At 35.7% G+C, this 27,124-nt stretch overlaps 2 protein-coding genes across 2 annotated transcripts in view; one reads left to right on the forward strand and one right to left on the reverse strand.

Moving 5' to 3' along the window:
• The window catches only part of GALNT5 (polypeptide N-acetylgalactosaminyltransferase 5), a 42,017-nt gene extending 30,654 nt beyond the window's left edge, over positions 1-11,363 (forward strand). Inside the window, exons 8-10 of the mRNA XM_019727177.2 lie at positions 4,148-4,228; positions 7,731-7,892; positions 10,794-11,363. Of these exons, the coding sequence (XP_019582736.2) occupies positions 4,148-4,228; positions 7,731-7,892; positions 10,794-10,934 (384 nt within the window). The 3' untranslated portion in view covers positions 10,935-11,363. The remainder of the gene's footprint in view (positions 1-4,147; positions 4,229-7,730; positions 7,893-10,793) is intronic.
• A 6,629-nt stretch (positions 11,364-17,992) lies between these two features.
• ERMN (ermin) lies at positions 17,993-23,450 on the reverse strand. Its single transcript, XM_019727179.2, has 3 exons — positions 22,969-23,450; positions 22,232-22,324; positions 17,993-18,995 (listed from the first exon to the last, which is right to left on the reverse strand). The coding sequence occupies exons 1-3, from the start codon at positions 23,195-23,197 to the stop codon at positions 18,469-18,471; spliced, it is 849 nt and encodes a 282-aa protein (XP_019582738.2). The 5' UTR covers positions 23,198-23,450; the 3' UTR covers positions 17,993-18,468.
• Positions 23,451-27,124: the final 3,674 nt, after the last annotated feature.

Below are 27,124 nucleotides of genomic sequence, written 5' to 3' on the forward strand. Positions count from 1 at the left end.
TGAAGAATCAGCCAAGTTCTAAAGTGGAGAGCCCCAGGCAGAGGATGCCCTTGTGCAAAAACTCTAAGACACATGACCGTCTGAGACATTCAAGAACTAGAAAGAAGATGACTGTTGTCAGGATGTGAAAGAGGGAAGAAGGGCATCAGATGAAGTTGAAGAGGGTGGAAGAGGTGGAAGAGTCATATCACTTGTAGGCAGAATTAAACGGTTTTCTCTCTCTCTCTCTCTCTCTCTCTCTCTCTCTCTCTCTCTCTTTACTTCTTTTTTGCTTGCCCTCCTTCCCTCCCTCCCTTCTTATTTCCTTCCTTCCTTTGTTCTGAATGCAATGGGAAGTTATTGAGTAGGGTTAATCAATGGGATAACATAATTTAATTATTATTTCACAGATTTCAAAGAGGGGTTGAAAATAACAGAAATTGTCGGACAATATAAGAGGAAATTCTAGGGCGCAGTGTAATGTACCAAAAGGGACAAAGCCAAGCTAAATAGGTTAGATAAAGTACAAAGCTAAGAACAAAATCAAGGAAGAGGAGAACCTGGATGAAAGCCATTTCAAACCCATTCTAGGAGTGAGGATTAATTTGAATAGAATGGCAAGATATGAGGACATTTACCATAGACTGGGTTTAGAGATGGTTAGTTAAGCCTGGACCTAGAGCTCTTCCCCAGTCATGCATATTTTTAATTTCTTTTATTGTTTTATTTCTCATTTAATTTTTATTTATAAATATTCCCAGTATTGTTTAATTTTCTTTCAGAATTATTTTTTTATTCATGCAAGAGATTCTCAGACTTGACCATCAGTAAGCCTGCTTTTTTAAACAAACATATTTCAATCTCCCTAGAAAGTGGATTGTACAAATCAACCTCTCTCTGCCTAGCAAATCTCCTAACGACAAGGACTTAGTAAAGCCATTCTCCTTGGGTATAGGGAGATCTTGGAACAGTGTGAAAGAGCGGAAACTAGTCCAAAATTTTTTCTGTTTTTATAAAATTCAACTGATAAATAACTATATGTGACCTATTTGTATGTAACATAATGTATTATAAAATTGCCATCGTTAAAGGTCAAAACAGAATAGCAGCTAACGTCAGGTGGTTCAATCTGATATTTTATCTGAGGTAACTCATTAGGAAGAATACCCTGGATATATACATTGTTCAAATAACATGTCTGTAAAAATAAATTTACATTTTTAAGTTCTCTCTCTTAATCAGGAAAAGAAAAGAAATTCTCTCCATGTTTTATTGTCAACACAAAAATCTCGCAAGAGCATTACTGAATTTTAACCACCAGAGGGAACTAAAAAACTACCTTTTGCCTTCTGTTTGAGGCTAACTTGTTGGAGCTTCACTGAAATTTTTAAAGAGCTATCCTTAATGAAACAGCCTTCTAATGCCTGAGCTATAATATATCAAAATACAAAAAATATTTTTAAATGATTTTTAACAAATTATTTCCTTCTACTTTATTATTTGTTGCCTTCCTCAGACAAATTTTAATAAAGATGTCATTTGCTCCCCTCTGAAGCAACTGGTAAGGAGTATTATTGCCATTAAAAAAATAAAATAAAATAGGGAACTTTCTCTAGGCAATTCAAATTCAGATTAACGAAACCATTATTTTGGATAGACAATCTTGAGAAGCTCCAAGAAAATAAACTCCACAACTTCTTGTTACTTGCTGCACGTTTTTCCTTTCTTTCAACATATACACTTAGGAATTTAAATCCAGTAAAGTTATATTTTTTTTAATAAGAACAAATCATTTCTTATTGAACCAAAAATACTTGGAATTAATAAAATAACCTCACCAATAATGTGTATTTATATTGGACTAAACTGTTAGCAAATGGCCTATATAATATAATGTTTAAGAACTCTGTGATACGTTGTGGGATACTCCCACTTCCTAAATTGGAAAATAAAATAATTCAAAACAGGTAATTTAAAATTGATATACACCTGATTGTTTTTATAAAGATTGAAATGGCTTACAGTAAAGCATGGATAAAATTCTTTAAAAACAAAGAATCAATTTTGAAAAATCATTCATAATGAGATAAATAACAGTTCCTTTATTAGAGATTTCTCCAGTAATCTCTGATAAAACGGAAGGAAAAATAGATTTTCAGATGAAGTGGAGGGGGAGGCAAGGATTGAAGAGTTTTCTTTTTCCTTCTGATGCCTTTCAGTGTTTGGAAGAAAGGACTATGTGAAATAAATGCAGAGAAATCGTTTGAACCCGGGATTCCCAAACATTGTTCTGGGCAATGTTATTAGTTGTGCTGCCAAAAAATAAGAGTCCATGTTCAAATATATATGGCAAACACTTGTACTGCATTCCTTCTTGGAACAGCAAGTTAAACATTAATATACTGAAGGTTCTGAGAGGTTTTGGAATAGGACAACCTGTTCAGCTTTGTTGAAGCCAGAGTTTTCCAAACCCATTTGAAAATAGAATATTTTCTAAATAATCTACAAATACAGGAGTTTATATATTTCTCTGTTAAGATCCAGAGAACATGTGAGGTACCATTTCCTTTCCTTAATCTCCAGGATTATTCTATCTTATTGCATCTGTTAACTCTCCTCTGAAATTTGTGGTGATTGATTTTTTTCTGTGTGTTCTGACTGTTCCCATTTGCTATGGTGGATGGTCCCCTCCTATATTTGTCATTTTAAATTGTGAATAGAGCTTTCTCTGAGGATTTCTGACAGAGATTCTATCCTTCTGGAATTGTTTTTGCATTCCAGCCACCCAGAAGTAACCAACCTGGTACTATTTTTATGTTGTTTCAGTGCATGAGGGTCTGTCAGGGTTGGTACTCCATGCAAGTAGTGTAAATTCACGTCCCAAACCCAAATGAAGGTCACTGCAAGGTTGTATATCTGGGAGACTCTAGCTTCTGTGTAGTCTCCCTGTGCTAAAGGGTAAATTGTTTTTCCCAGTACACTAGTCCACTGAGAGACTAACTCTGGTTTTCCACCTTTATGTGGGAAACTGTAATTCCACCGTTCTTGTTTATCCATGCCCCAGTTTTCCTCCTGCATTTAAAATATGGGTCTCTTCTTACCAATATTTGTAGTGTAACCACTTGCTTTTAGGGTGTTCCCCACCCCCTACGTTTCTGGTCCCTGAAGATACCCCTTACTGCCAGCTAAGCTATGCATGTAAAAATGGGGACCAATGCACTGAGCACCATGTTATGAAGGCTGGAAACTGTGTGAGCTACACAGCCTGCATCATAAGCACCCCAGAATTAGACCTCTGTGTTCAGCACCGCAGAACAGAGAGGGGCACTCATAGTGTCCCTGGCAACTAAGACTTCACTGTCTACCAGCTCAGGAGGCTTTCCCAAGTGTAGACTTGGCTCTGCACAGCTCTTTAGAAATCCGAGAAGTCAGAATTGCACTATTAACCCACCATCTCGTTAGCCCTGCCCAGGATGTCAAAGAGGGCAAGGGAATGAACATTTTTCTGCATTAAATAGTGACTTATAGAAAGCTGCCTCCATATTTGACCCTGCAAATCCATTAAAAACCTGGGGGCCTGCCAGGATGTGCCTTTAAGCTTGGCTCTGTATTAGCTTTCGTGACTTTCCTGTAATGAATTGTAGCTTGCCTGAGTCATTAGGAAGATTCTGACAGGGAATCAGCTATAATCTGCTGTTCTTGAAGGACTCAATTTATCTATGAATCAGTGCCTAAGCAGTCAAATAGCTTGGCAGGGTCAACCAGGCTACAGAGCCTGGAACCGTTGGTTTGATTAAATTGCAAATATGTGCATTGACTTTTAATGTATGCATCAGACAAACCTGAGCCAAGAAAATAACTGCTTTTCATTTCACCTTTTGCTCATTCCCTATTCAGCATTCCAGGCAAGGGTTAATTAAAAGCTTCTGTTTGTTAGCTCTGTGCCTGAATCACAGGTCTAAATTGACAGATTGAAGCTGTACTTTAGCAAGATTACATTATGTCTCTGTTAGAGATAGCAACCAGTAAAATCTTAGAGTGCTAAGTACTGCTAAGCTATTAACTATCTTTTAACCTTATTGTAGGTTTATATTCTGTGCTTTCTGAATATCTTGTTCTACTTTAAAATATTTGTTTCTTAATGCATATCTTCTATTTTGCTTCCTAGCTTATTAACGTGGCCTTGGGGAAATGCATTTCCGTTAAAAACACCACAGCCATTCTGGAAGACTGTGACGGAAGCAGCAAGGTATGCAGAGCTAGGGTTTTTCTTTCTCATAGCAGCTGCAGGTGATGGTACAGGTGTAGTTGAGAGGTGTAAGGTATGACACATTCATCACTCACTTGAGAAATTCATTTTTGCCTGTAGAAACAATCATGAATTTCTAAATTTCTCTATCATCATAAGGTTGACGGTAAGAGAGTCCACCACTCAATGTAATGACAGTGACTAAGGGAGAAAAGGTGTGGGTCCTGAAGTCAACCCACCAGGGACATAGTTCTGGCTCCATAACTTACAAATGTGTGTTAACTTTATAAGTTTCTTAACACTTAGGTAAATGGCACTGATAATAGTGCCTACTCTAAAGCTGGCGTGAGGATCAAATTAGCTAATACCTATGAAGCATGTAGAGAAATACATAACACTTATGCTCCAGAAACATTCACTGCTATAACAATAAAGACAAAAAATGAAAAAATAACGCATTACATATGAAGATTAAATAATAAAGAAAAAAGACAAAACATAGTTTTAAATAATTAATCTCAGGGAGAAATTTTACCCTCCCTATCCCCTGCCCTATTCTTCTACATCTTAAGGAGGTAATGCAAATTGCATAATCCATGATCTATGGTGAAAAACCCTGCAGCAAATGCCCACAGACTCAGAACACAGTGGTTAGGGGAAGAAGTAGGCTGGGGAGAACGGAGCAGGGACTCTCGAGCGCTGGCGGTGAGCTCTGAGTGATGGCATCTCCTCTGCTACACGTGTTCCCTACCCCTTTGCATTCTGTACGTTCAGTTACCAGTTTGATTGCCAAATAAGACTCATAGGAACATCGCTTCAAAAGTAGAATTGAGCCCCCTAAAATTGTAGACTACTCTTTGGTAGAGAAATTATTTTTTGATGATAATACGCTTACCAAATCTTGCTTCTTTGCTTCAAATTGGAGATATTGTTTATATTTTCAAGCACATCTCATCCCTACCCCTTAATTCAAAGCTGATACTAGAAGAGAAGGCATTTTGTCATTTCTGTTGCTATAATTCAGCTGTGGATTTTAAACTTGAGGCTAATGGAACTTTTTCTTAATTAAGAAAGAGAGGAGATAGAGGAAAGAGAAAGTGTCAAAACTCAATTGAAAGAATTAACTGGCACATGTTAACAAGTCAAAGAAGAAAGAAAGTAATAAATTGTAAAACAAAACCACAATTAGTGCAAATTATATTAAAGTAAAATATAAAATAATGCTATCCTTAAAGACTCATCATTTAGTGACTTTCTGTGCCTGATTAACCAGTACTTTATCTGAAAATCCAAGGTCTGGTCTCAATAACCACAGTCTCTCGAGTGGATACTAGGATACTAGGAGAGAAAGGTATAAATTATGCAGTCCCTGCCTTCCACAAATGTCCATCTCCCTTTTTGTCTTATTACACCGTTTTAGCGTCTTCTCTGTGTGGTTTATTTGAGTAATAAAAAGTAAAGGAACATGGAGGAAGTTAACTTATTCTTGCTAGAATTAATGAGACAACATCAAGCCAGTGACTACAGCATTTATCTAAAAACAAAACAAAAACCTCAAAAGGAATAAAACCCTAGGATTGAACCATCAAGCCCTATCTTTCTCCTTGCCTAAAATTTTCTCTAGTTAACTTTTCAACAAGTTGAGATATCCTTTTGCAAGGTAACACCTAGTTTCTCTTAGTAGCTACAAAGTATAGTTCCTCATGCTATGACATACATCCATGCTTCTTGTCAATTTAAGAAATGTCCAAACCTGTAGAAAATTGTTATGAGTTTATTTGAGCCCAACTGATGACATATGCCAGGGAATAAGATCTCAAATGTTCTGGAGAATAACAGTTTTGTAGTTTGTTTTATGCATTTGAAATTAAGAAGTAAATGCAAAGAAGATTACATAAGGGTGGGAGAAAGCAAAGCAAAGACTGAATTACAGGATAGTTCAACTTACATGCTCTCTTGCATTCGAAGAAGGGGTCTGAAAGCCCGGTCCTGTATTACCAGGTAGAAGAAGGGATCTGAAAGGGGGCATTTCAAAGCTGTGTTAACCTAAATACACACAAGCAATGGACAGGGCTTGCTTAAGGCAAAGACAAGCCTTTTACTAAATAAGAAATTTGCCTGGGGAGTGAATATCCACCATGACCTGCCCTGTTAAGAATTTATGGCATCACCCTGTGTGTTATTCTCCACAGAACCCTTTTTTCAGATGAGGGTAAAGGGGAATAAAATATGGTGATGGAAAGAGAAGTGACTCTGGGTGGTGAACACACAATGGGATTTATAGATGATGTATTACAGAATTGTACACCTGAAATCTATGTAACTTTACTAACAATTGTCACCCTAATAAACTTTAATTAAAAATAAATAAACTAAATTAAAAAAAATTTTTTTCAAAAAAACCCTTTTCTCTTCCACATTCTCAAAATTCGATATACACACAAATCACCTGGGGAGGTTGTTACAATGCAGATTCTGATTCAACACATCCACAGAGGGGCAGAGACTCAGCATTTCCAACTAGCTCCTAGGTGATGCTGAGGATGCTCCAGGCATACCCTTTCAGTGGAGAGGTCTAACTCAATGACGTACTTGATAATCTAAGTTAAATCTCAGTGACATTACAAATGATGCATTACATAGAGGCATTTGGACAGATTTTTACCAGTGGTCTATTTTTTTCTAATATGTTTACATTGGTGCAAAACAACACATGTCCCACAGATGAGAGCCTTAGGATAAATTGACCAGGCAGATAGTACTGAGTTGTAAACAACTGGAGAAAATATTTATAAAAGTTGAAAACATGATTCCATTACCTGAATTGATATTTATCCTAGACATTGGCAACTCCCAGAAACTGGACTTCTCCAAGAACAGTTCCTAGGAACTGGGGAATGTTCACACAGCAGCAACCTCATTCCTCGTGCTATCAGCAAAGAAAGACTGTTAGCCTTTCCTACAATGAAACAAAACCTCTAAGAGTCCAATTGTCTATCTAGATAGTCTCAAACAAAGAAGCATAATAATTTCCACCAAGGTAATTTAGGACTATGTCTTGGATCTGCCAGGAGCCCCAGTGGCCCGAGGATAAAATCCTGTGGTGGTTTGAATGTTCCAATGCTCCAAGCACCACAGTTGTCGGGGATCCAGAACACCTGAAGTGACCTCCATTTGTAGCTATGTACTAACTTTACTAAATCATTTGTATCATTGCAACTAACATTTATTGAGGGCTTACTGAGTGCTAAACACCTGACAGTCAATATCCAATCCTCGGAGATAGACACTATTGCTATCCAACTTAAAAATGAGATGAGATTGGACAGGATAAATCATATGCTATGCCATCAGAATTGAAAGTGGGAGTACCAGGATTTGAATACAAAACATCCAACCGGAGTGCCTATATTTTTAACCTTTGCTAACAAAAATGTTTGATAAAGCCCTTGCTTGTGTTTGCTGCTTGAAGTGATGTTTTCCTTATTCATTTCTTCCACAGTTTCAACAGTTTAATTATACCTGGTTAAGACTTATTAAACATGGAGAATGGTGCTTGTTTCCCGTCCCTGATAAGGGAGACCTAAGGCTGCACCCTTGTGATAACAGAAACAAAAGGCTAAAATGGCTGCATAAATCAACATCAGTCTTTCATTCAGAACTGGTAAGCAAAATATTTATACCTCTTCTTTACCACAGATCCAACTTTCAACTAAATGTGACATGAAACCCTCATTGTCAGCTTCCTCAATCAGAAGCTTTAAGTGTGTTTGTGACAATAGAGGCAGTGTGAAAGTTCATACAGAGATAAACAGATATCTTTATAAATGGTCAAGTCTTTTTTTTTCTTTTATAAAATTTATCTCAAATCAATTATTTTAAATGGAAGTCACCATATTCTCTTGGTTATATTGCTATCATCATCTATGTTTCCAAAAGTCATTTGCTTTAGTCAATTAACAATGCCAAAAGTCAGGCTTATAGCCTAGAATTTGTTCTCATTAGTTACCAGAAAAGCTTATAGGGACAATATATGGGGAATGCTAGAAGCAGTGTTTTCAATAAGCCCTGCATTTTAATGTGAATCTGGTTCCACATTCTGCCTCCTTTCCATACAAGGAGATATTTTTTCATGCCCTCTGGCTTCCAGAGACCCGGGCTCTCCAGGGTTACTAAAGCCAGCTCCCACCAGTTGTAGGAGCTAGTTGTATTCAGCTCTTGCCAACTTCACATTCAGTGATACTGCTTTGTAATTTGAAACCAGCCCTGATGGAATTATTTACATCCATGCTACAAATCAAGAGGTGTTTTTCCAGAGGTCCAGTGGTTAATATTTATCACCAGAACACCCCTGTTCTACCCTATTCACTCAAAGTCCTCTTGATTTTTCCTAATTCTATTTTAACAAGGTACAAAGTCATAAGCATTGTATAGGATCTTAGGGTAACAGAAATAATGTCAGGACTGCCTTCCCAAATTTTCTGTCTCATTAGGAGGTAGCCACCAATCCACTAAGTGCATTGAGTTTATGGAGACCATTATTTTGCTCAGAGATGGCTCCAAAGTAAGCACACTTTTTCTTGGGAATGCCTCCATCTTTTTGAGGCACAACCAGTGACTATACTCTTCAGGTTATTTTTCTTCCTGCCCAGGGTCAAAATGAGGGCCTGAGCCACATATTCTCTAGTCTTTTTTCCCTTTAGATCTTTTCTGTTATATTTCAATTCCATCTGGACACATTTTCTCTTTAGTGATAAAGTTTATTATTGAGTAATTCAGAAAAAAATAGGAATTACTAGTGTATACTGGGCTAATTTTATGTTATATAGTGTTGGGGAAATCCATAAACGTCTATGAAATAAATTACATCTTACCTTCTACTCCCTTAACCCCGTGCTAAAGGACAGAGGGAGGGAAGGAAAGAAAGAAAAGGAGGGAGAGGGAGAGGAAGAGCGAAACGAAAGAGGAGAGCAAGAGAGAATATGAGAATGAGAACACAGTCCTTACCTCCAGAAGTAAATCTGAGAATGGAAAAGATTTCAGGCTGGTGAAATGAGCAGGCAGTTATTAAATCACATAGGCTTATTTACAAACTGGGTTGTCCTCATTGAGAATTTAAGACTTAGTTAGTTGATTTTTATATAGACCCAATTTTGGTCACCCTAAATGGTAAGCCGATTTGTAAAGGATGTGATGTAATTAAGAAGGCAAACATTAAAAAGCTGTTTCCCTACCTTGTTTGTGCTTGTGACTTTGTAACATGTTACAGAATTGCCTTCTGTCTTGGGTTCCCCTTTTCATACTGCTAGATTTCATGGCGATGAATATCTTGACAATTTTCTTTCTTCCTTTTGCAGTATTTTGGTAGTTATCACACTAAACCTTCTAAGTCCCCCAAAACACGTAAGTCTTAAAAACAAGAGAAATGGAGAATAAAACTAGGAATGTCAGAAGTATGTCTTTCCTTTTAGAAAGCATTACGAGTTGTTAGCTTCATGGAAGGAGGAAGGGTAATAGTGAGCTTGACCCTGGATATGAATGAAGTATTAAAATTATACATTTCTAAATCAGCATTTAAAAGATATTCTCTAGGTCAGCCCTTCCCAAATGTTCTGGATTTTGCCCACCTAAAAGGAAAGAGTTTCATAGGTGGCTTTGAGGATTTGGGTCATGGAATGCCCCTCCACCACTAGTTCTTACATCAAGTGTCCTTAGGTTGGGGACGAGTTATTTAGTTACCTATTTACAATCCACCAGCCGAACATTGCAGATAATCAAGAATGAATTTGCTCAAGGACAACTCCTTTACAAAACCTTGAACATACTCAAGCATCATAGTTCCAAAGTTCTACAAGGGTTTTTGTAGCAGCATCTGTAAAATAAATTATTATGAAGTCACACATTTGAAAATTTTAAAAAGTATTACATATATATATATATATAATTATCTTTGTCATAGTCCTGGGTAATTGGCAAGTTTGATAAGTGAAAAAACTATAAAGCCCTGAGCAAGTAGGTTATTGACCATTTCTAGGATATCAATGAACATTAAGTAATAATAGAACATCTGAAACACCGTTGATATTTTTCCTAATTACATCTGAATTTTCTGGACATCAGGAATTATGTACTCACCGATTATGGGAGGGAGATCATAAATAAAATACATCATTTCTAGCACTTTATATTCCAAATTTGCATTCTAAGTCATGTACTTAATTAAGAAATTAACTAATTCACTATTTGTGTGTTTTTTCTTTACCGTCAGTGAGGGAGCCATCATCCATCAAATATAGTAAATGCCATCTGGAATTATTTTCTTTAAATAATGTAGTAATCAGCTACACGATCAGAAAATTTATCTTTTGTGTATGAGGATTTAGCTTGAGATAGAGACAAACTTAATAAAGTCCAAAGCCTTTGTGTATGTTATTCATTCAGTTCAGGATAATTCCTAAAGAATCAAAAATATAAACATCTCTCTTTTCTTTTATTGGTTGCCACTTCTTTACTCAGTTGTCAAAAATCAGTCTGTGGCTCATTGCTAGATCCCCTTTCTCTCCAGGTGAATCACATTGTTTTTGGAAACTATCATCAGTTGTTATGCCTGGAAGGAAATTTGTCTCAGAAGACCCTGAAAGTTGCTGCTTGTGACCCAAAGAAGCCATATCAAAAGTGGAAATTTGAAAAGTATTTTGAAGAATGAAGAGGAACAGTTGTTATCTAGTAAACTCATTAGACACTGTGAAAATGATAGTGAACTTGGTGACTGCATTTCCCCAGGGTAGTTTAAATTTTCAAAATTAACAACATTGAATGGAAGATTTGAAAAGTCACAATATTCCAGGTATCAAAAGTTAACTCAGGGAAACAGTCCATCATCAGACTGGAGTCCTTCAGCAGCTCTAGGTGGCCTTTTGAATTGCCTGCTGACTGCCCTGTGCTCAAACTCAGCCTGTAAGTTCCCCGTGCCTGAAAATGAAGACAGAAGTACTTGGGGAAGTACAATGATGCTCATGATGATTGAGTTTGATAATAACCAGCTATTTTGGCCCCCAAGTAGGTTAAAATCAGTGTGCACCTGGTGTTTTCTTTAGTACTTTTTCATCCAAAAAAATAAAAATAAAGAAAGAAATGGCTTGCGTTCCTATGGCTAGGAAACCTTGTAAACACACAGCCCTCACCTTGGTGAAATCCCTCCAGACTACATGCGCGTTTACCTTCCAATGTGAAATAGTATTGATATAATACCCCTTGATGGCAGAGTTTTGATCTAGGTCACTGCATAATACTTTTTACCAAACTGAGTCTGTGGAATTTTTTTTTTTTAAGTGAGGACGTCAAATGCTTGTTCAGTTCTAGATGTGGACATTGTTTCAGTTCATTCTGTGCTTTTAAAACTATACTTAAAAAAATGGTCACAGACGTATGTGGAGGTTAAAAAAGAAACAAGGCAAAATTAAAGAGGCTGATCACAACACACTGTAGTGACCCAAAATACATTTAATCATTAAACATACTCTAACGCAGGACTAAATAAGGGGCGTTGAAACGAATAAAGCAGAAATAGAGCACTGAAAAAAGTTCCTTAACATAAAATACTACCTGATTTAGCAGCATTCACAGGGATGAAGTATGTTAAAAAAGGGCTCTAAAGATTTCAAACTAGACATAAAGTGAAGGAAACACAATGAAAAGGGAAAAGAATGAGGTAAGCAACTGTGTGGAAGAGAGGTAAGAAAAAATTGCCCTAGACTTGGCCCCAAAAGAAAGGGGAGCTGGCACCTCTATAAGGGGACAATTAATAAAGTCCTAGATGTGGACCTAATGACAACACTGGTAAATGTGGGGAAAGGTCCAATATTTCTTTGAACTAAATCAAGTCCCTAATTAGGTATGACAATAATTGGGACTATCAGAGGAGATCTTAGAAATCCAACTCTTTTACATTCATTTTAGTAAGAAAATTGACACATCACCTGCCTAAAACTCCCAGCCCAGTGCGTGGGACAATCAGGATCAGAATTTGCGTCTTCAGAGACACAGTCATTGTGTTGCCTCAGGCCACTGCCCCAAACAAATCTGTTTCACAGCATTTCTATGAAAGAGATGCAGAAACCTTTTTGCTGAGTTTGGGTCTCTGGAGGATAACCATGCTACACTCTTGACAATATTAAAAACAAACAAACAAACAAAAAAACCCTGTTCAGTTGAGCTGATGATAAAAGTGGGTATCTTTTGTTCTGACTTCCTATTTCAAATTTATTTTTAACTCTCAATTAATTACACACAAGCAGAGAAATAACTGAAAATTGGAAGGAGAGACAGTTTTGCATATTTGCATCACATTTAAGTTTGTTTTCCAAATAATTGACTTTGAAGATGAGATAAGAGAATGATTAGAAAATGAGATCATTCTTTTCAAAACAGAGCCATGTGGAGGATAAAACACAAGTCAGTTGCCAAATGCCTAATTGAATTGCTGACCACACTGAATAAGCTGGGTGCCTCTTGCAATTCTTCCTGTAACTGAAAAATTTTGTAAGGTTATTTTCCCAAAAGTTTCCACCAAAAACTTCAACTTTGTTCAGAAAAAGAAGAAATATGTTTTGAATACACTTAACTTCGGGTACATTAGTGGAAGAAATGTGAATGTTTTCCTCAATAAAACCTTCTACAGTCTGGTCAGTGCACGCTCTTCCTGATTTTACCTTGAAATAATTATTACATGAAGCTATATTTGAATTTGTATTAACAACATAACAAAGGATTGTTTTCATACATCACATGTTTGTTCTTGGGTAGAATTTTAAAAACAGCTTTTAGCATGTATTTGCTCAGTTACACGAAGACGTAACTTATCACTAGTGAGGAATCTTATAGGCCTAACCTTAACAGTATTGATTAATTGTGAAATATACTACCAACATTGTTTTAAGCATTGCCCTCTAAATTTTGTTTGCAGAAGACAGTAACACAGTTATATATGCTACAAGGTCTTCTGGTAATTCTAATGAGAAACCCTTGCATGGGACACATTAGGGTCCTTATCAGCCCTGAATTTTTCAGTAGGGGGCTGTGTTATTGGGGACTTCAGAGTTTTCCCTGGATTATCTTAACTTATTGCCTTTCTTAAAAAAAAAAAAAATGCCTATACATCTTACCTTAAACACAAGCTTAGTTTTGATAATATTTTACAGGGCTTATTTGATCAATACTAACTCACCAAACCCATCTGAATGCATCTGAGCCTTTTGGTTTTACATTTTTTTAAATCTTTTTCAACAATTACCCAGAGCTTCCACCCTACTCCCCACAAAGGATGACACAGCTGTTGTTGGTACAACCATGTTTTATCACCAGCATCAAATTTGCTCGATTTTGCTTGCTGACATTCAATCAGCTGTCATTCACCGGGCCAAAAACCACCATGTGCCATGATTACAATGTACTGTTAGCTTCACCACACTAATTTGGAAACATTCTCTTAGATATTAAAACACCTTGCTTCTAATACCACCTTAGGGATTGTAGAGGAGCAGAGATTCCAATTATACTGTATGAATTCAATTTTCCCAGTCAACCTTGATTTCTTGAATGGCTTAGAAGGATTTTCAAGGTGCTGTCATGCAAGAAAAAGAGGTTGAGGTACACCAGACAGCACCTTCTTTATTTGTTTTAACATCTTTAATTTAACTTCTATATTCAAACACAGGAAAGAAGTTATGCCTCAGATGAAGGCCCCAATATCTTGGATAAAAACAAGGAAATTACAAGGAGTAAAAGGAAAATAGATGGGAATTAATTATCTTTGAGTAACTACAATGTGCTCAGCACTTTTTGCATTCTATCTCACTGTCATACACAACTCAGTGAGATGGGTCTCAATTTCTTCAGTATGCAGATAAGAGGACGGCTGAGAGGGATTGTCTAACGTTATCCAACTAGAAACAGATAAAACCCAGTTTCTATTATATGTGGCAGGAAAGGAAGGAAGGAAGGAAGGAAGGAAGGAAGGAAGGAAGGAAGGAAGGAAGGAAGGAAGGAAAGAAGAGTCTCTTTCACTATATCATGCTGCCATGATTCATATATATAGTTGTGTGTTTTTTTGTTTTTGTTTTTTTGTTTGTTTTTGGGTTTTTTTTGTGTGTTTTTTTTATGTAGGGCAATCAGCTCGGTGAGCTCAGTTAAAATCCCTTCATTGTGGAGTTAAACTTCTTTGGTTTCTCTCTTGGATGTTGTATAGACAGGAAATAGAAGCTGCACCCCTCTCAGTTAAACAACTGAACTGCAGGCTTAAGGATAACTATCCCCACATGCTTTGCAGTGGTCTATCTTCTTGACTTAGTGCCATATACATTCTTTTCCTTTTCCTGGAACAAATATAAGAGTGAGAAGCAGACATAGAGAGATTGTTTTTCTGTGAATAATATTACCAACTCTTTTTTTCCCCCAACCATTAATCAAAGCTGACAGATTTCTCAATTTGAACAGAGATGGGAAGTGAAAAAATTGAGGAATCCTTTAATTTAAAACACAAACCAAGACTTGTAACTTTCACTTCATTATATAGATTGTCACTGTAGTGCTTTTGCAACAAATTTTGCGTAGGTTACTCAACCATTGCTATAAGTGAAAGTGTCTTGCAATGAGAAAACGAACACTAAACAAAGGTAATGTAGAAAATACTTATTTTTGGTAAACAGCCATCTCATGAACAGGTTTGAATAAGCCATGTAAAGTATTATGTACACCTGATGAGGTTTAATGGATGGTATTTCAGGTTTTGGTGGTGCCTGTGTGTAAAAGAAAGGAAAAAGACAAAAAAATCTCACTAAGCAGATTTAATGCCTCTGTTTTCAACCTAATGGTTTGATTAATAGTTACCTTTCCAGTTAGGGTCTCTGCAAGTTTATGTGAGTCTTTGCTTTGAAAAAACAAGCATGAAATTCTCATTTTCCAACAAATAGAGCAACTTCTAATATGCTGATTTCCTAATGCTGATAGTTATCATCAAATAAGTAACATATAATTTCTTTCAAAACAGAGGCTTTCTATTTTATTATTGATGTAGATATTTGCCCATTTAAGGATATTGGTCACAAATATCTATATGAGTGAAATCTTTATATTAGATGTTGAAGCTAAAATTTTTGATAGCATGAATAGATTTTCTTTACTTGACCATTCAAAAACATACAGGTCTTTGTAAATATATGTGTATATAGGTATATAAGGGTATATACCTATATACATATATATTCATTTATATGTATAATATGAATCTCTATATTTTGTGCTTCGAATTGGGAGAAAGTAAAACCAAGAGTTTCTACTTACAAATAAAATTAAGAAATATTTTTGTGTATTTTTAACTCTCAAATGCATAGCTTTGTCTGCACCTGGTCTTCTGGACAAAAGTATCTCAGGTGGATTTTCACTCTGGGTATTGTTTGCCATATTTGAAAGGAGTAACCAAATTCTAAATAATCAAAATGCTTGTTATTCAGGTTAGGATTATGCACATATCTTAATTTTTCTCCTTCAAACAGCTGCCCAAATGTTGCTAGTTTTATACTATAAGAAGTGGACATTAGCTCTAAGAAGCAGACATTAAAACAAGTCAAAGGTCAAAATAGTAATTAGTGAATTTTGTTTTTGATTACATGAAAACATTTGTTAATGGAAAAACTAGATTAAAACTATGGAATATAAAGGAATTTGGTATCAATTTGAATTTTTTTTAGTATCCAGTGTTTCTGCCTCTGACCAACTGAAGTTATTATAAAGAAGGAATCAAATATGTTACCACTTGATTTTTAAGTTTCTAAGTAAAAATTCAAATTACTTTCTACATTCATTTCCAAAACTCCCTGAAATTGGCAGTTAGTTATGAGACATCATATTTGATTTGGAGTTTCACAAGTATCTGAGTGGTTTCTGCTTCTGATTTCTACCCATGTCATTGTGTTTATTATGTTGATTGTATGGTCTAGTCATTTCACATGCTTCATGAGCTGTGTACATGTTTTGGTATTCATATTTATTATGTTACTGTCTGATATTTTAATATGGGTAAATGTTTGCTGTAACTTTTGACCTTATTTTTTATAGACCTTTTGTTTAAACAGAGCAATGAAAGTTTAGGCTTTAAAAGAAGACTTTCTCATATGGTCAAACATATTTCTTTTCTTTTCTTTTTTTCTTTTTTCTTTTTTGGTAAGACTTTTATTTCACTTTGAAAAACTTAAATGTCCATTCTCCAATTGAACATGTACTGAAAGTACTAACCCAAGTAAATAAAAGACCAGGATTACTGTATGCTGGTGCCCCATAAGAGCTAGTTGCTTGACCACGTCACATGGCCAGAGACCATTGACCTTACTCAAGTTCCATAGGAATTCAAACCTCTGCAGAATAATTCAAAGCACAGACTCTGTTGATGGTAGGTTAACAATATGGTCCTATTCCATAATGGATAACACAATACTGTGCTTTGAAGTTAAGCAGAAAATTGTAGGGGTCATCAGTGACCCAGGGGGAAAAAAAAGAATAAAAAGTTTGTCCAGATGGAAAGATTTAGATGATCTACATAAACAGCAAATTATCCTAGTGCATCAAACTTCTACCTCAGTTTATCAATAAAGACCTGATTTCCCGGGCTTTATTCTGAAAACTTGCATTGTCAAGAATGAAATCTATAGGTTCTACAGATAAAGGGTGGCAGAATTTTAGATGGTCAGGTTGCAAAATATCTGTTTGAAAAAATAAAAGGATCACTTAAATCTCAAATTCAAAACTGAGTCCTGTAAATACTAAATAATAGTATATGATCCTATGGAAACACATGACCAGGAAGAATGAAAGAATGTGTGGGATTTGTTACACATAAATAAACAATAATCTAAGAAAGGCTAACCCAGGGTATTTTTACAAAATGAAAAAGAAATAAACAAAGGGTTGAATAGTACAATGAAGACTGTATTACATTCAGACAATAAAGAATTGTCTTTTTATTTGCACAGCCAAAAAAATGTTTATCTGTAGTGACAGAAAGTTCAGGATAATATATATGGAAGCAAGAAATGAAAAATTACGGAGCTATGAAGACTATATAAATATAGACTCTCCCTTTTCATAAATATTCAATACGTTATTTGACACATTGATTTGAGTGAAACTCCACAAGCACAATTTTAAGCATCTTCATTTGGGCTGAGGTCCAGTAAATTATATATTCCCAACAACTATCAGAGCTTTCTCACTAAAAATATGAGCTCACAATCTACTTTGAAAATATTCTAAGATAATTATTTCCATTTTCATAGTAACTAATACAGTTATGATTAGAGTTGTCTCAGGTTTCTAAGGAAAGAAAATTATTCTGAGATATTGTTAATAAAAGAGTGTAATAATAGGGGCAGTTTCTTAAAATGTGTTAAAGCTGTCATTTTCATTCTTAATGACTTTAACTGTGCTAGACAAGATTTTCTTTGAAGTCACAGAAATAAAACTATCCAATACATTGTCCACCAATCTCCTAGCCCCTCCCTGCATCAACCTCACAATGGATTTAATTCATCTTGAGAGCATAAATCCAACATTTAGTAAACAGAATTCTCCTGACTGACAATTGCTCAGCCCCCCTAGTGACAAAATTCAGTGATGGTACCACGAAGGAAGGAGGCCTATACAGAATTTTCACTCTGTAAATGCCAAGGAAAACCACTTAAAATCTTTTTTGAAGATAACAGGAAAGGCAGAGTATTTTAAAAAGTTTATTGACAGACTCTATAAAATCATGTTTAAAAGTAAGAAAGATTTAACAACAGACTTTTTATCACCCTCAAGGTACAGGAAGAAAGACCCCAAAAGAAATATTGGAATGATTTCAAATAGGTATCTTTCATTTCATGATTACATTTCCCAGCTCTGCTCCTTCTAAAGCTAAATCATGCCAGATTCCCCAGGGGTTCTGGCTGTTTAGTGCTTATCGATAATGTCATATTAGTGAAGTTTTAGGAAGTAAATGTCCAAGAATCAATCTAAAGGTTTTGATTTGAGGTTACCAGACTGAATTCTGTCTAGGGTTATTTCCACATTATTCTACAGTGAGACAGAGAGTAAGCTTCCACAGCCTTAGAAGGGATAACTCAGATAAGGCATACAAAGATGCATCTCAGGAAAATAGAATTAGCTTTTGCTTTAGTGGACATGAAAACTTCTCAGATTCAGTTAGTTTATAAATGCATCATAGACTCGAATTCATCAATTCTTTGCTTGGTATTCCCCTTCCTGATTTTCCGATAGGATATTGTATTGTATCTTGAATAGGAACTTCTGGAGATATCACTCTTCTTCCCGAAGGTTGGCTGCTCATCAGGGGTCACAGGTTGGGAACTGGGGCTGCTCAGTGCGGAGTCCTCACTTGCATCACCTTCCTCTTTTAGGTGAGAACACTTTTCATTTTTTTTCTTAAATTCTATCACTCGAACTTCATCTTCATCATCATTGCAATCGTCGTCATCATCATCATCATTGTTAATTTCTTCATCCCAGACCTCTTGCTCCTCGTCATCTTTAGAATGCAACACATCAACTTGGCTAGGTTTTCGAAATCCCAACCATTCAATCTCAGTTGCCTGATAAGCTTTGTTCTTCCTACCCTCATCTTCTCTTTCTTCTAGAGGTTGTTCAGCAATCCTTTCCTTGTGTCTACTTATTTCCTGGTTACTGCTGCTCAGAGGAATCCTCTCCCACTGATGCCCTGTAGCAAAATCAATTGGTAGTTGAGATGTGCAGAGATTCCAAAATACTCAGATGTTATCCTCCAAATTACTTGTCTGGACAATTAGTCCCCTGCATATGTTTTATGGGATATTATTCTGTGGGTTACTAATATGTTTTACACAATAAAGTAGGTTGCACCATCAAATTAGTTTGGAAAATACTGCAGTAAACACAGATAAGTAAGCTTCTTCAGAATTTATCCAAGCCTTTAAAATGCTAACGAATATTGTAAATCTCCAAGAAAGTCAACTCAACCTCATTTGACTGTGGATTTTTTGTTGTTGTGGACTACAGTACCTAGAGAGACTGGTATTCCCTGAAACACACTTCTTAAAATCTTGTCTAGCCTCTCATGGGTGGATATATACAAAATAAATATTTGGACCTATATTTTACACACACACACACACACACACACACACACACACACGTTCCTCAAGGAAAATTATAAAAATATCTCACAGGAAAAAAAGGCTTCCTTCCAACAATGACTTCCACATCTGGTCATGCTCAGAGTAGCACAGGCAGTATTTGTCACCGTGCTTTTCAAAATTGTCCTAAAGTATCATGTGTAGAAGGAGGAGCAGGGGACCACAGATGGTCAGGAGTCATGAGCTGGGCTAACTAAAGCACCAGGCCCACCACAGTACACACAATATAAACTAATATCTGCCACTAATTCCTAGAGAGTCAAGATTTAAAAATAATATCATATCTACATAGTACTAGATTAGCCTACAGTTTTAGACATGTCCCAAATGACAATTAATTAACTCAAATTGTTTGGTACCACGTAGTGACTTTTAAAAGGCTTAATTCATTGCAAATTTCACTTTGCAAACAGATCATACCGTGTTTCCCCAAAAATAAGACCTAGCCGGACAATTAGCTCTAATGTATCTTTTGGAGCAAAAATTAATATTAGACCCGGTCTTATTTTACTATACTATAATATAATATAATATGTATAATATATAATATCCATAATATAATATAATATAATATAATATAATATAATATAATATAATATAATATAATATATATAAATATAAATATAAATATAATTATATACCGGGGTCTTATATTAATTTTTGCTCCAAAAGATGCATTATAGCTGATTGTCCAGCTAGGTCTTATTTTCAGGGAAATATGGTAACAGCATATCCTCAACAGTATTTATTGAGCTCCCTAAAAGGAATTAATTATAAGAGAGAAGAGGTTGTTCTCTGGGATTTCACCCCTAGAAGACTTCTGTAGGAAGCTTCAATCTGTAATACCCATGATTCAGAAATATTGTCTGGGTTGTGTCCCTTGTCAGGCCTGGGTTCTCTATTCCCTTTCAGCACCATAACAATCTTAAATTAGAGTGAGAGATAATGTTCCTCCTTGTTCATCCCTTCCACAATTTTCTACTTTCACTGAAAGATGCTCACAAGTTCATTTCAATCAAAGATTTTTCATTCTTTTTATTTTGATTTTCCCGACTATAGGAATCAGATCGTAAACTTACAAAAAGAAATAGAACTAAAGATGGATTATCACTTCTATATAGTTGTACACAGCTTCCATCAGGTCATTGGTGCCTAGTCAATGTACTTTATATTATAAATTAATATGTATTAGAATGTTTGCTATCATCTTGAGCTTTATTTTGTTTCCTTTTTTTTTTTTCTGCAAGAACCAAAGAAACGGATATTTTTGCTCATATTCATAACTGGGGTATGGAGTTTTCATGTATGAAATCAATTCTTGAATTTAAATTATAGTTTTTCCTAAATATTTTTAACATCTTCCTATTTTTCAACCCAGGAGTATTCTCTCTGGAGACCCTTTGCCATTGTAAAAGTACAAGACAACAACATGTGGACCTCTAGACTATAGGAAAACATACATTCCACCAAACAACAGAAGTCATTCAGGGAAAATTCACCCTGAGACCATCTACTTTAGAAATCCAAACTGCTCTCATTCTCTATTTGGTAAAAAAAAATAAAAGAAAGAAAGAAAAAGGAAAGAAAGAAAGAAAGAAAAAGAAAAGAAAAGAAAAAAAAGAAAGATCCTAGAAAACTCTTGTCTCCATTGGACTTCCTGATTTAGAAATTTGAAAGGGACTCTAGATGGAAGATTGAGACCCCTGCGTCTGAGAGCTTGCTACATTGGAAGCAGAAAGACTAGGGCAAAGAGGTTAGTTAGTTCATTTCATAGGGGCTTCAGTCTTATAAATTATTTGTGATACTGTAAGAAATCTGACAATGGCTGTTGCTTTCTATTGTCTTCCTTAACTGTCTACACAGTGGACTACTGCATAGGGTCAGCAGACAGCCTGAGTGTTGTTAAGGCAAAGTGGAACCACACAGGAAATTCAATTATATTCATGTCTTCCTTGATATCTACTATTTTATGTGATGTTCTAATATTTCAACCAACAATCTCTTAAATATTTTTCCAGTTAATCTCCTAACTAAACTAAATTGCTTAGGTCTAACAAGTTGACTTCAATTTTCAGATAAGATGTTTATGGCTGCAAGAGAGGCATTAAATGATTAATTGATTTTTATCCTTCACTTTCTTTGGAAATCACTTGAATGATAATGTCTCCTTGGAGAAGTCTAAAAGATTGTGCATCTCTTAGTCTCTTGAGTTTATTTGAAATATAATATAGTCACTTAAAAGTCAGTGTTCGTTTTATTCTCCCATTTTCTGAAACAACACAATTAAAAATTAACTTCATCACCTGGGAGATTTTTTGAGAAGAATTTGGTAACCATTTTGTGCTTGCGTCAGAGGCCTAGAATTTTTTTATAGATCAAATAAATTTATAAGATTATTTTAAGTTATATATCAATGGTAAACATTTAGAATAAACCCATTTTTGAAACATTTACATATCGCACAGATTTGGAGACAATAAATCAAGAAGAAAAGTTGATTCAGTGGACTAACTTATTAAGAGGCAAATATATAGTCAGGTCAAAATGTGTCAATCAGTTACACCAATCCATGTAGTCTCATTCTGGAAGCTTCTAGAGTACTTTCTAAGGTGGAACCCACAAATAGTCGACTTCTTTACTTGCCTATATATAGCAGCTTTGAGCATTTAAAGGCATTGCCTGAATAACTCTTTCAACACCACACTCAAGCACATCCCATGCAAAAACTGTCATCCACATCCAGTCAAATAATTTCTGTGTATAATACAGAGATTCCTCTTACCTTCTCTGAATGTCATTTCATCAACACTTGTTTCTTGTAGAGAAAGATCTGTGATAGCCTTATGAACAATAAAGAGATTCTCTTCTGGTTTTTCTGGTAAAAAAACCAACAAGATTACTATTTTAATATTTAAGTAATTCAAGGTTAAATAAATTATCAATTTAGACTCTAACTAGATAGATTCTTTGATGTTTAATTATGATCACTAAAAATAACTCACTCTCCCAGCTCATTTTTCATTGGTTCCTTTTATTTATAAATATAATGGTAACTCTTCTTTAATACCTATATAAGGTATGGAACCATGAATTCAGATACTTTCATATATATTTAGGAGGAAAAGTTGAAATTTTGAATTCCTTTTGCTCAAATGATAAAGAGGCTATCCATAATAATAATAATAAATAACAGTAGCTAACATTTAACCAACATTTACTTAGTAACCCTTGCAACAACCCTACAAATGTTGGTACTATTATTCCGTTTTCTTCTACTGAGAAAACTAAGTCTTTAGGAGAATAGGAATGTCGCTGTGGTCACAGAGCTATCAAATAAATAAGCCTGTATTTGACCCGAGGCAGAAGTTTAGTCTTTATGCTCTGTAGTAGAATAAGAGGTCACATTTGAGCAGGAACAGGGGTGGGAGGATATAGAGCTCATTCCTATCATAAGTTTATCAAAAGATTCTGAGTTTATAAATCAAATCAAGCAAACTGAAGAGAAGAAAAATGTTTTACCTTTTAGACTTTTCTTATCCATGGACCAGTTGAGCATCATGTTCCCTTGTAATTTTCCACTTTTCTTCTGATTTCCTTCTGTGGGTAAATCTTCAAGACTAGGTTCTATCTGGTAGAATGGTGGGGTGTCATCCACATCACTGGCTTTAGTGATTGGTTGTTGACCATTTTCAGGTGGTGTATCCCCATTACACTCAACCTGACTGAATGTCCCTGGAACATCTGTCATGATGAACACTTGAGTCCAATTTAGAGAGAGCTTTGGGGAAAGTGAGTGAACAGATCTTTGGTAAGATATGCTCTCTTGTCTTCAAGTCCTATAGTTCCAACTCCCACTCTAAGAATACAAATGATTGACTTTAATACTTAGTAACAAGCTTATTTCCCTAAAGGTGCCCAGATAGAGCTTAGAACAAAAGCAATAGGATTTGTCAGATTTGCCACCAGCCCATGAACAAGAATCGGGCCAATCACCACCTTCTTTGTTGCTTAGCCGTCCTCCTTGCAGAATTAATGGCAGCATTTTGATTTACATAAACAAACAATCTGAGGCAATCAGGCTTTTGTGTTAGCCTGTAGAGGGGGACTTTCAGCTTGTCAGTCCCCCTCTGGGAAAAGAGATTTTTGTCCCTTTTCATAATGGCCCTTTGTCATTTTCCTTGTAACAGGAGCCACAATTGTTCCACAGCTTTAATCCAGAGAGAATGACTACCTTGAGGCATATTAGTTCTGCATAACCAGCTTAACATTTCAAAACAGATTTTGTTCAAGTAAAACCTAAGCTATTTTTTAGGGGACAATGGCTTCGTTTCTTATTTATTAAAGAATAAAAACAGCTTATCAAAAACCTGTAAACAGGACAACTTTATTGTAAGTGGTTCTGGCAGCAGATTCTATGGTATGCTTTCAGGAGACCAGAGAAGGAACCTAAGAAAAAACAAAAAAGAATATTCTGCCATCTTGCTAATACCAAAAACGTTAGTTTTAGAGTAATGCATTTGGTATATAGCTTCTTATCCTCTAGTTGACTTACATCTATTGCAGCCCAATCCATCCTTTAAAACCCTAATATAATTTCCTCCATGAAGCTTTGCCTCTCCCAATCAGAATTATTCTCTATATTCCCTACTGATATTGCATCATGCTAGTAAAACTATACAGGACCAACACAGTCTACCCTTGGGAGAAACAGGTGACTATGTAAAACATCTGTTACCTACCACACATTGCTTTTTAAAGAAGATATCAATTCTTTTTCTTTTTTGGATCTCACAGGTACAAAATGAACCCAGAACCTTTGTCCATGCTGCTTCCTGCTCAAAATGCCTTTCTTTTCCACAAGGCTAAACCCCTGGCCTAACCAGATCCTCTACGTCCTCAGCTCTGAGGCTGAAAGATCATTTTTTTAATGACACTTCCCTGACCCACAGGATTAAGACAGGAATCCTGATACACATTATCTTTGTCCTTTAGAATATTCTTCACAGTTGTGATTAAACAAGTAATTGCATAATTATAATATCTGTGTAATGTCTCTTTCACCAACTAGAATCTAAGCTTTACCTGGGCAAGGACCTTAGTTAATTTATTACATGTGTCCCCACCTTGTAGCATCTGCCTTGAACTAGGTAAGTACTCAATATAAATAAATATATATTTATTTATTATTATTATTAAATGTATATATTATTAAATAAATGAATAAAGTTTACTCCCAAGATAACACATTTTAGATCTTTTCTAAAGAGAAGAAGAGAAGTAAGACAGCAATTGTAAATTTATCACCTTTAAAATTGTAGCTAGGGCTGAGTTCATTAAGGTGTATATCAGGAATGACAAATAATAACACTGGTCTCAACCTTCTCTCAAGCACTTGGAAGACATCTATCTTTAATACATCCTAGAATTTTCTCCCTCGTCATCACTAGCTCTTCACTACTCGACATACTAATTATTTGTTGGTGTAGGAGAGGAAAAATAATTTTCACTCTACCCTTCTGAGTTCTTGGCTGAGACTCTATAATGAAAGACAGATTGACAAAAGCAAAAGGAACAGATGTTTTTTTTAACATGTGTACCACTATACATAGGATATACCCAGGTAAACTTAGTAACTCCCTGAGATGGCCCAAGCTGTGGACTTAAATACCCCCTGTATTTAGACAAAAGAAAGAAAGGTGTGTATGGTGGGTGGGAGGCCCCTTGTGAGGGGTTATAAGGAAAAGCACAGTAAACAAGGGTAAGCAGATTTGTTATGCTGATTTATTATGCAGATTTAAGTGAGTTCCTTCTCCACTGGTAAGATTCTCTTGTGATTTAGTGTTATACTTTTCTTCCTGGTACAGAGAGGGAGACACACTTACAAACGGAGATTTTCTTTATAAATGTCAATTTCTCCTACAAAAGGGAAATTTCCCTACATCCTCAGCTCTGTTTTCAGAGCTTCTCCAGTGTCTATTGTTTCTCAAAAATAATTGGCTCATTGTAATCATTAGGCCAAAGAGATATATTTTGGGGTGGCATATTCTGCTACCCTTCATTTGTTTGTTCTTAATTTCTTTAACAAACATTTGTAAAGCACCTATTATATGCCAGGCACTATTCAAATTGCTTCACAAATAGTAACACATTTGATCTTCATAACAGCCCTGTAAGGTAGGTGCTATTATCCCCTTTTCACAGACTAGAAAAGCAAAGCACAGAAAGATTAAAGAACTTGTTCAAGGTCACACAGCTAGTAAGCCTACTAATGATAGTTTACATCATAGATCAAACCAAGTGCCATCCCTGGGATGTTTCCTCCAAACATAGGTCCCCCTGGGTTCCAGCCTGATGAATTAACCACCTTGCCAGCAAGGTGTACAATAACTTGTTATAGGCAGGAAAGGTCAGCAGCGTGTCTGAGGTGGTATCAAGGCCTTCCCAAGACAGACACCAGCTGCTGAGGACAGGATTGGGAGGGCCAGGGGGTCTCCTTCCACTAGGAATGACAGGATTAATCACTTAATTCAAACGTCAGAATCTCGAGCTTGAAGGCCAGGTCAGTCAACCCCACCAACCTGAAGTGAGAACAGCCCAAAATCTGGGGCAAGAAGAAAATATTGCATGGAATCAGATCGGAGGAAGCAGAAACCAAGGCCAAAGTAGGAACACATGGGGGCATACTAGATTGTGAGATACTCAAGAGCAGGAAGTGGCACTAGTCTTACCAAATATCCAGCAACAAACATACAAATGTAGAAACGCTCACATTAGCCTCAAAGACCTGTCTTCAATCACCCTCAGTTCCCTTCAGACTTCTAAGCATTTTAATTCAGGGGCACAGCAGAGTTTAGAGAGTTTAATTTATCTCTCCTACACATAGATTTCTATGACTCTATAGCAACTTGCAATGTATACCTCTGGCTTCGTTTCTACAGGAGTTTAATTTTTTAAATTATCATTATCTTCTTTCTCACGCCATACTTTGACATTTTTTCCTGTCACTAGAATTATTTTGGATTTTGAAAGATAGAAAAAGGATCCAGAGTTCCGTCAGCATCAGCTAACCACTGTGTTCACCTCTATAAAAAGCAGTATTTTTATGCTGTTCTACAAAATAATGGAGGTCAGGTAAACGGTTTATAACATGTATTATTTTTTCTACAAGTAGTTGCCAACGCAAGATACATTTAGCATCAAGATGAGTCTATCCAACTATATAAATAAAACATGGGGTATTTTATCCATAAAGAGGTAAGTTGCCATTGTTTGTAATAGCCTATTACTTTTAAAGTATGTTATAATTTGTACTAATGATCCTTAATTCAAATACTATTACATAATCTCTACTCCATGAAACATGACCTTTTTTTTCAGATGATTTACTGGATTAGTTGTCTTTTTCCATAGCTATTTTTCTTAATAGTAAAGGACATTGTATAATTGTAGCCATTATCAAATCTATAACAAAATATGATAATTATAAGATCTTCACATGGGAATGTAAAGTATCAAAATAAAATCATGTAAATATCCACATTCCATTTGTGAAACGCCAAGTGATTCATGTTAAAGCTATATTAGGTCCAGAAACAAGATTTAGAGAAAAGTCATAAGCACTTGACCTTTAATAATATCTAAAAAGACAAGCCACAAGTTAATGTTACAGTTCAGA

This window comes from Rhinolophus sinicus, linkage group LG01 (assembly GCF_036562045.2).
Source record: "Rhinolophus sinicus isolate RSC01 linkage group LG01, ASM3656204v1, whole genome shotgun sequence".
Lineage (NCBI taxonomy): Eukaryota > Metazoa > Chordata > Mammalia > Chiroptera > Rhinolophidae > Rhinolophus > Rhinolophus sinicus.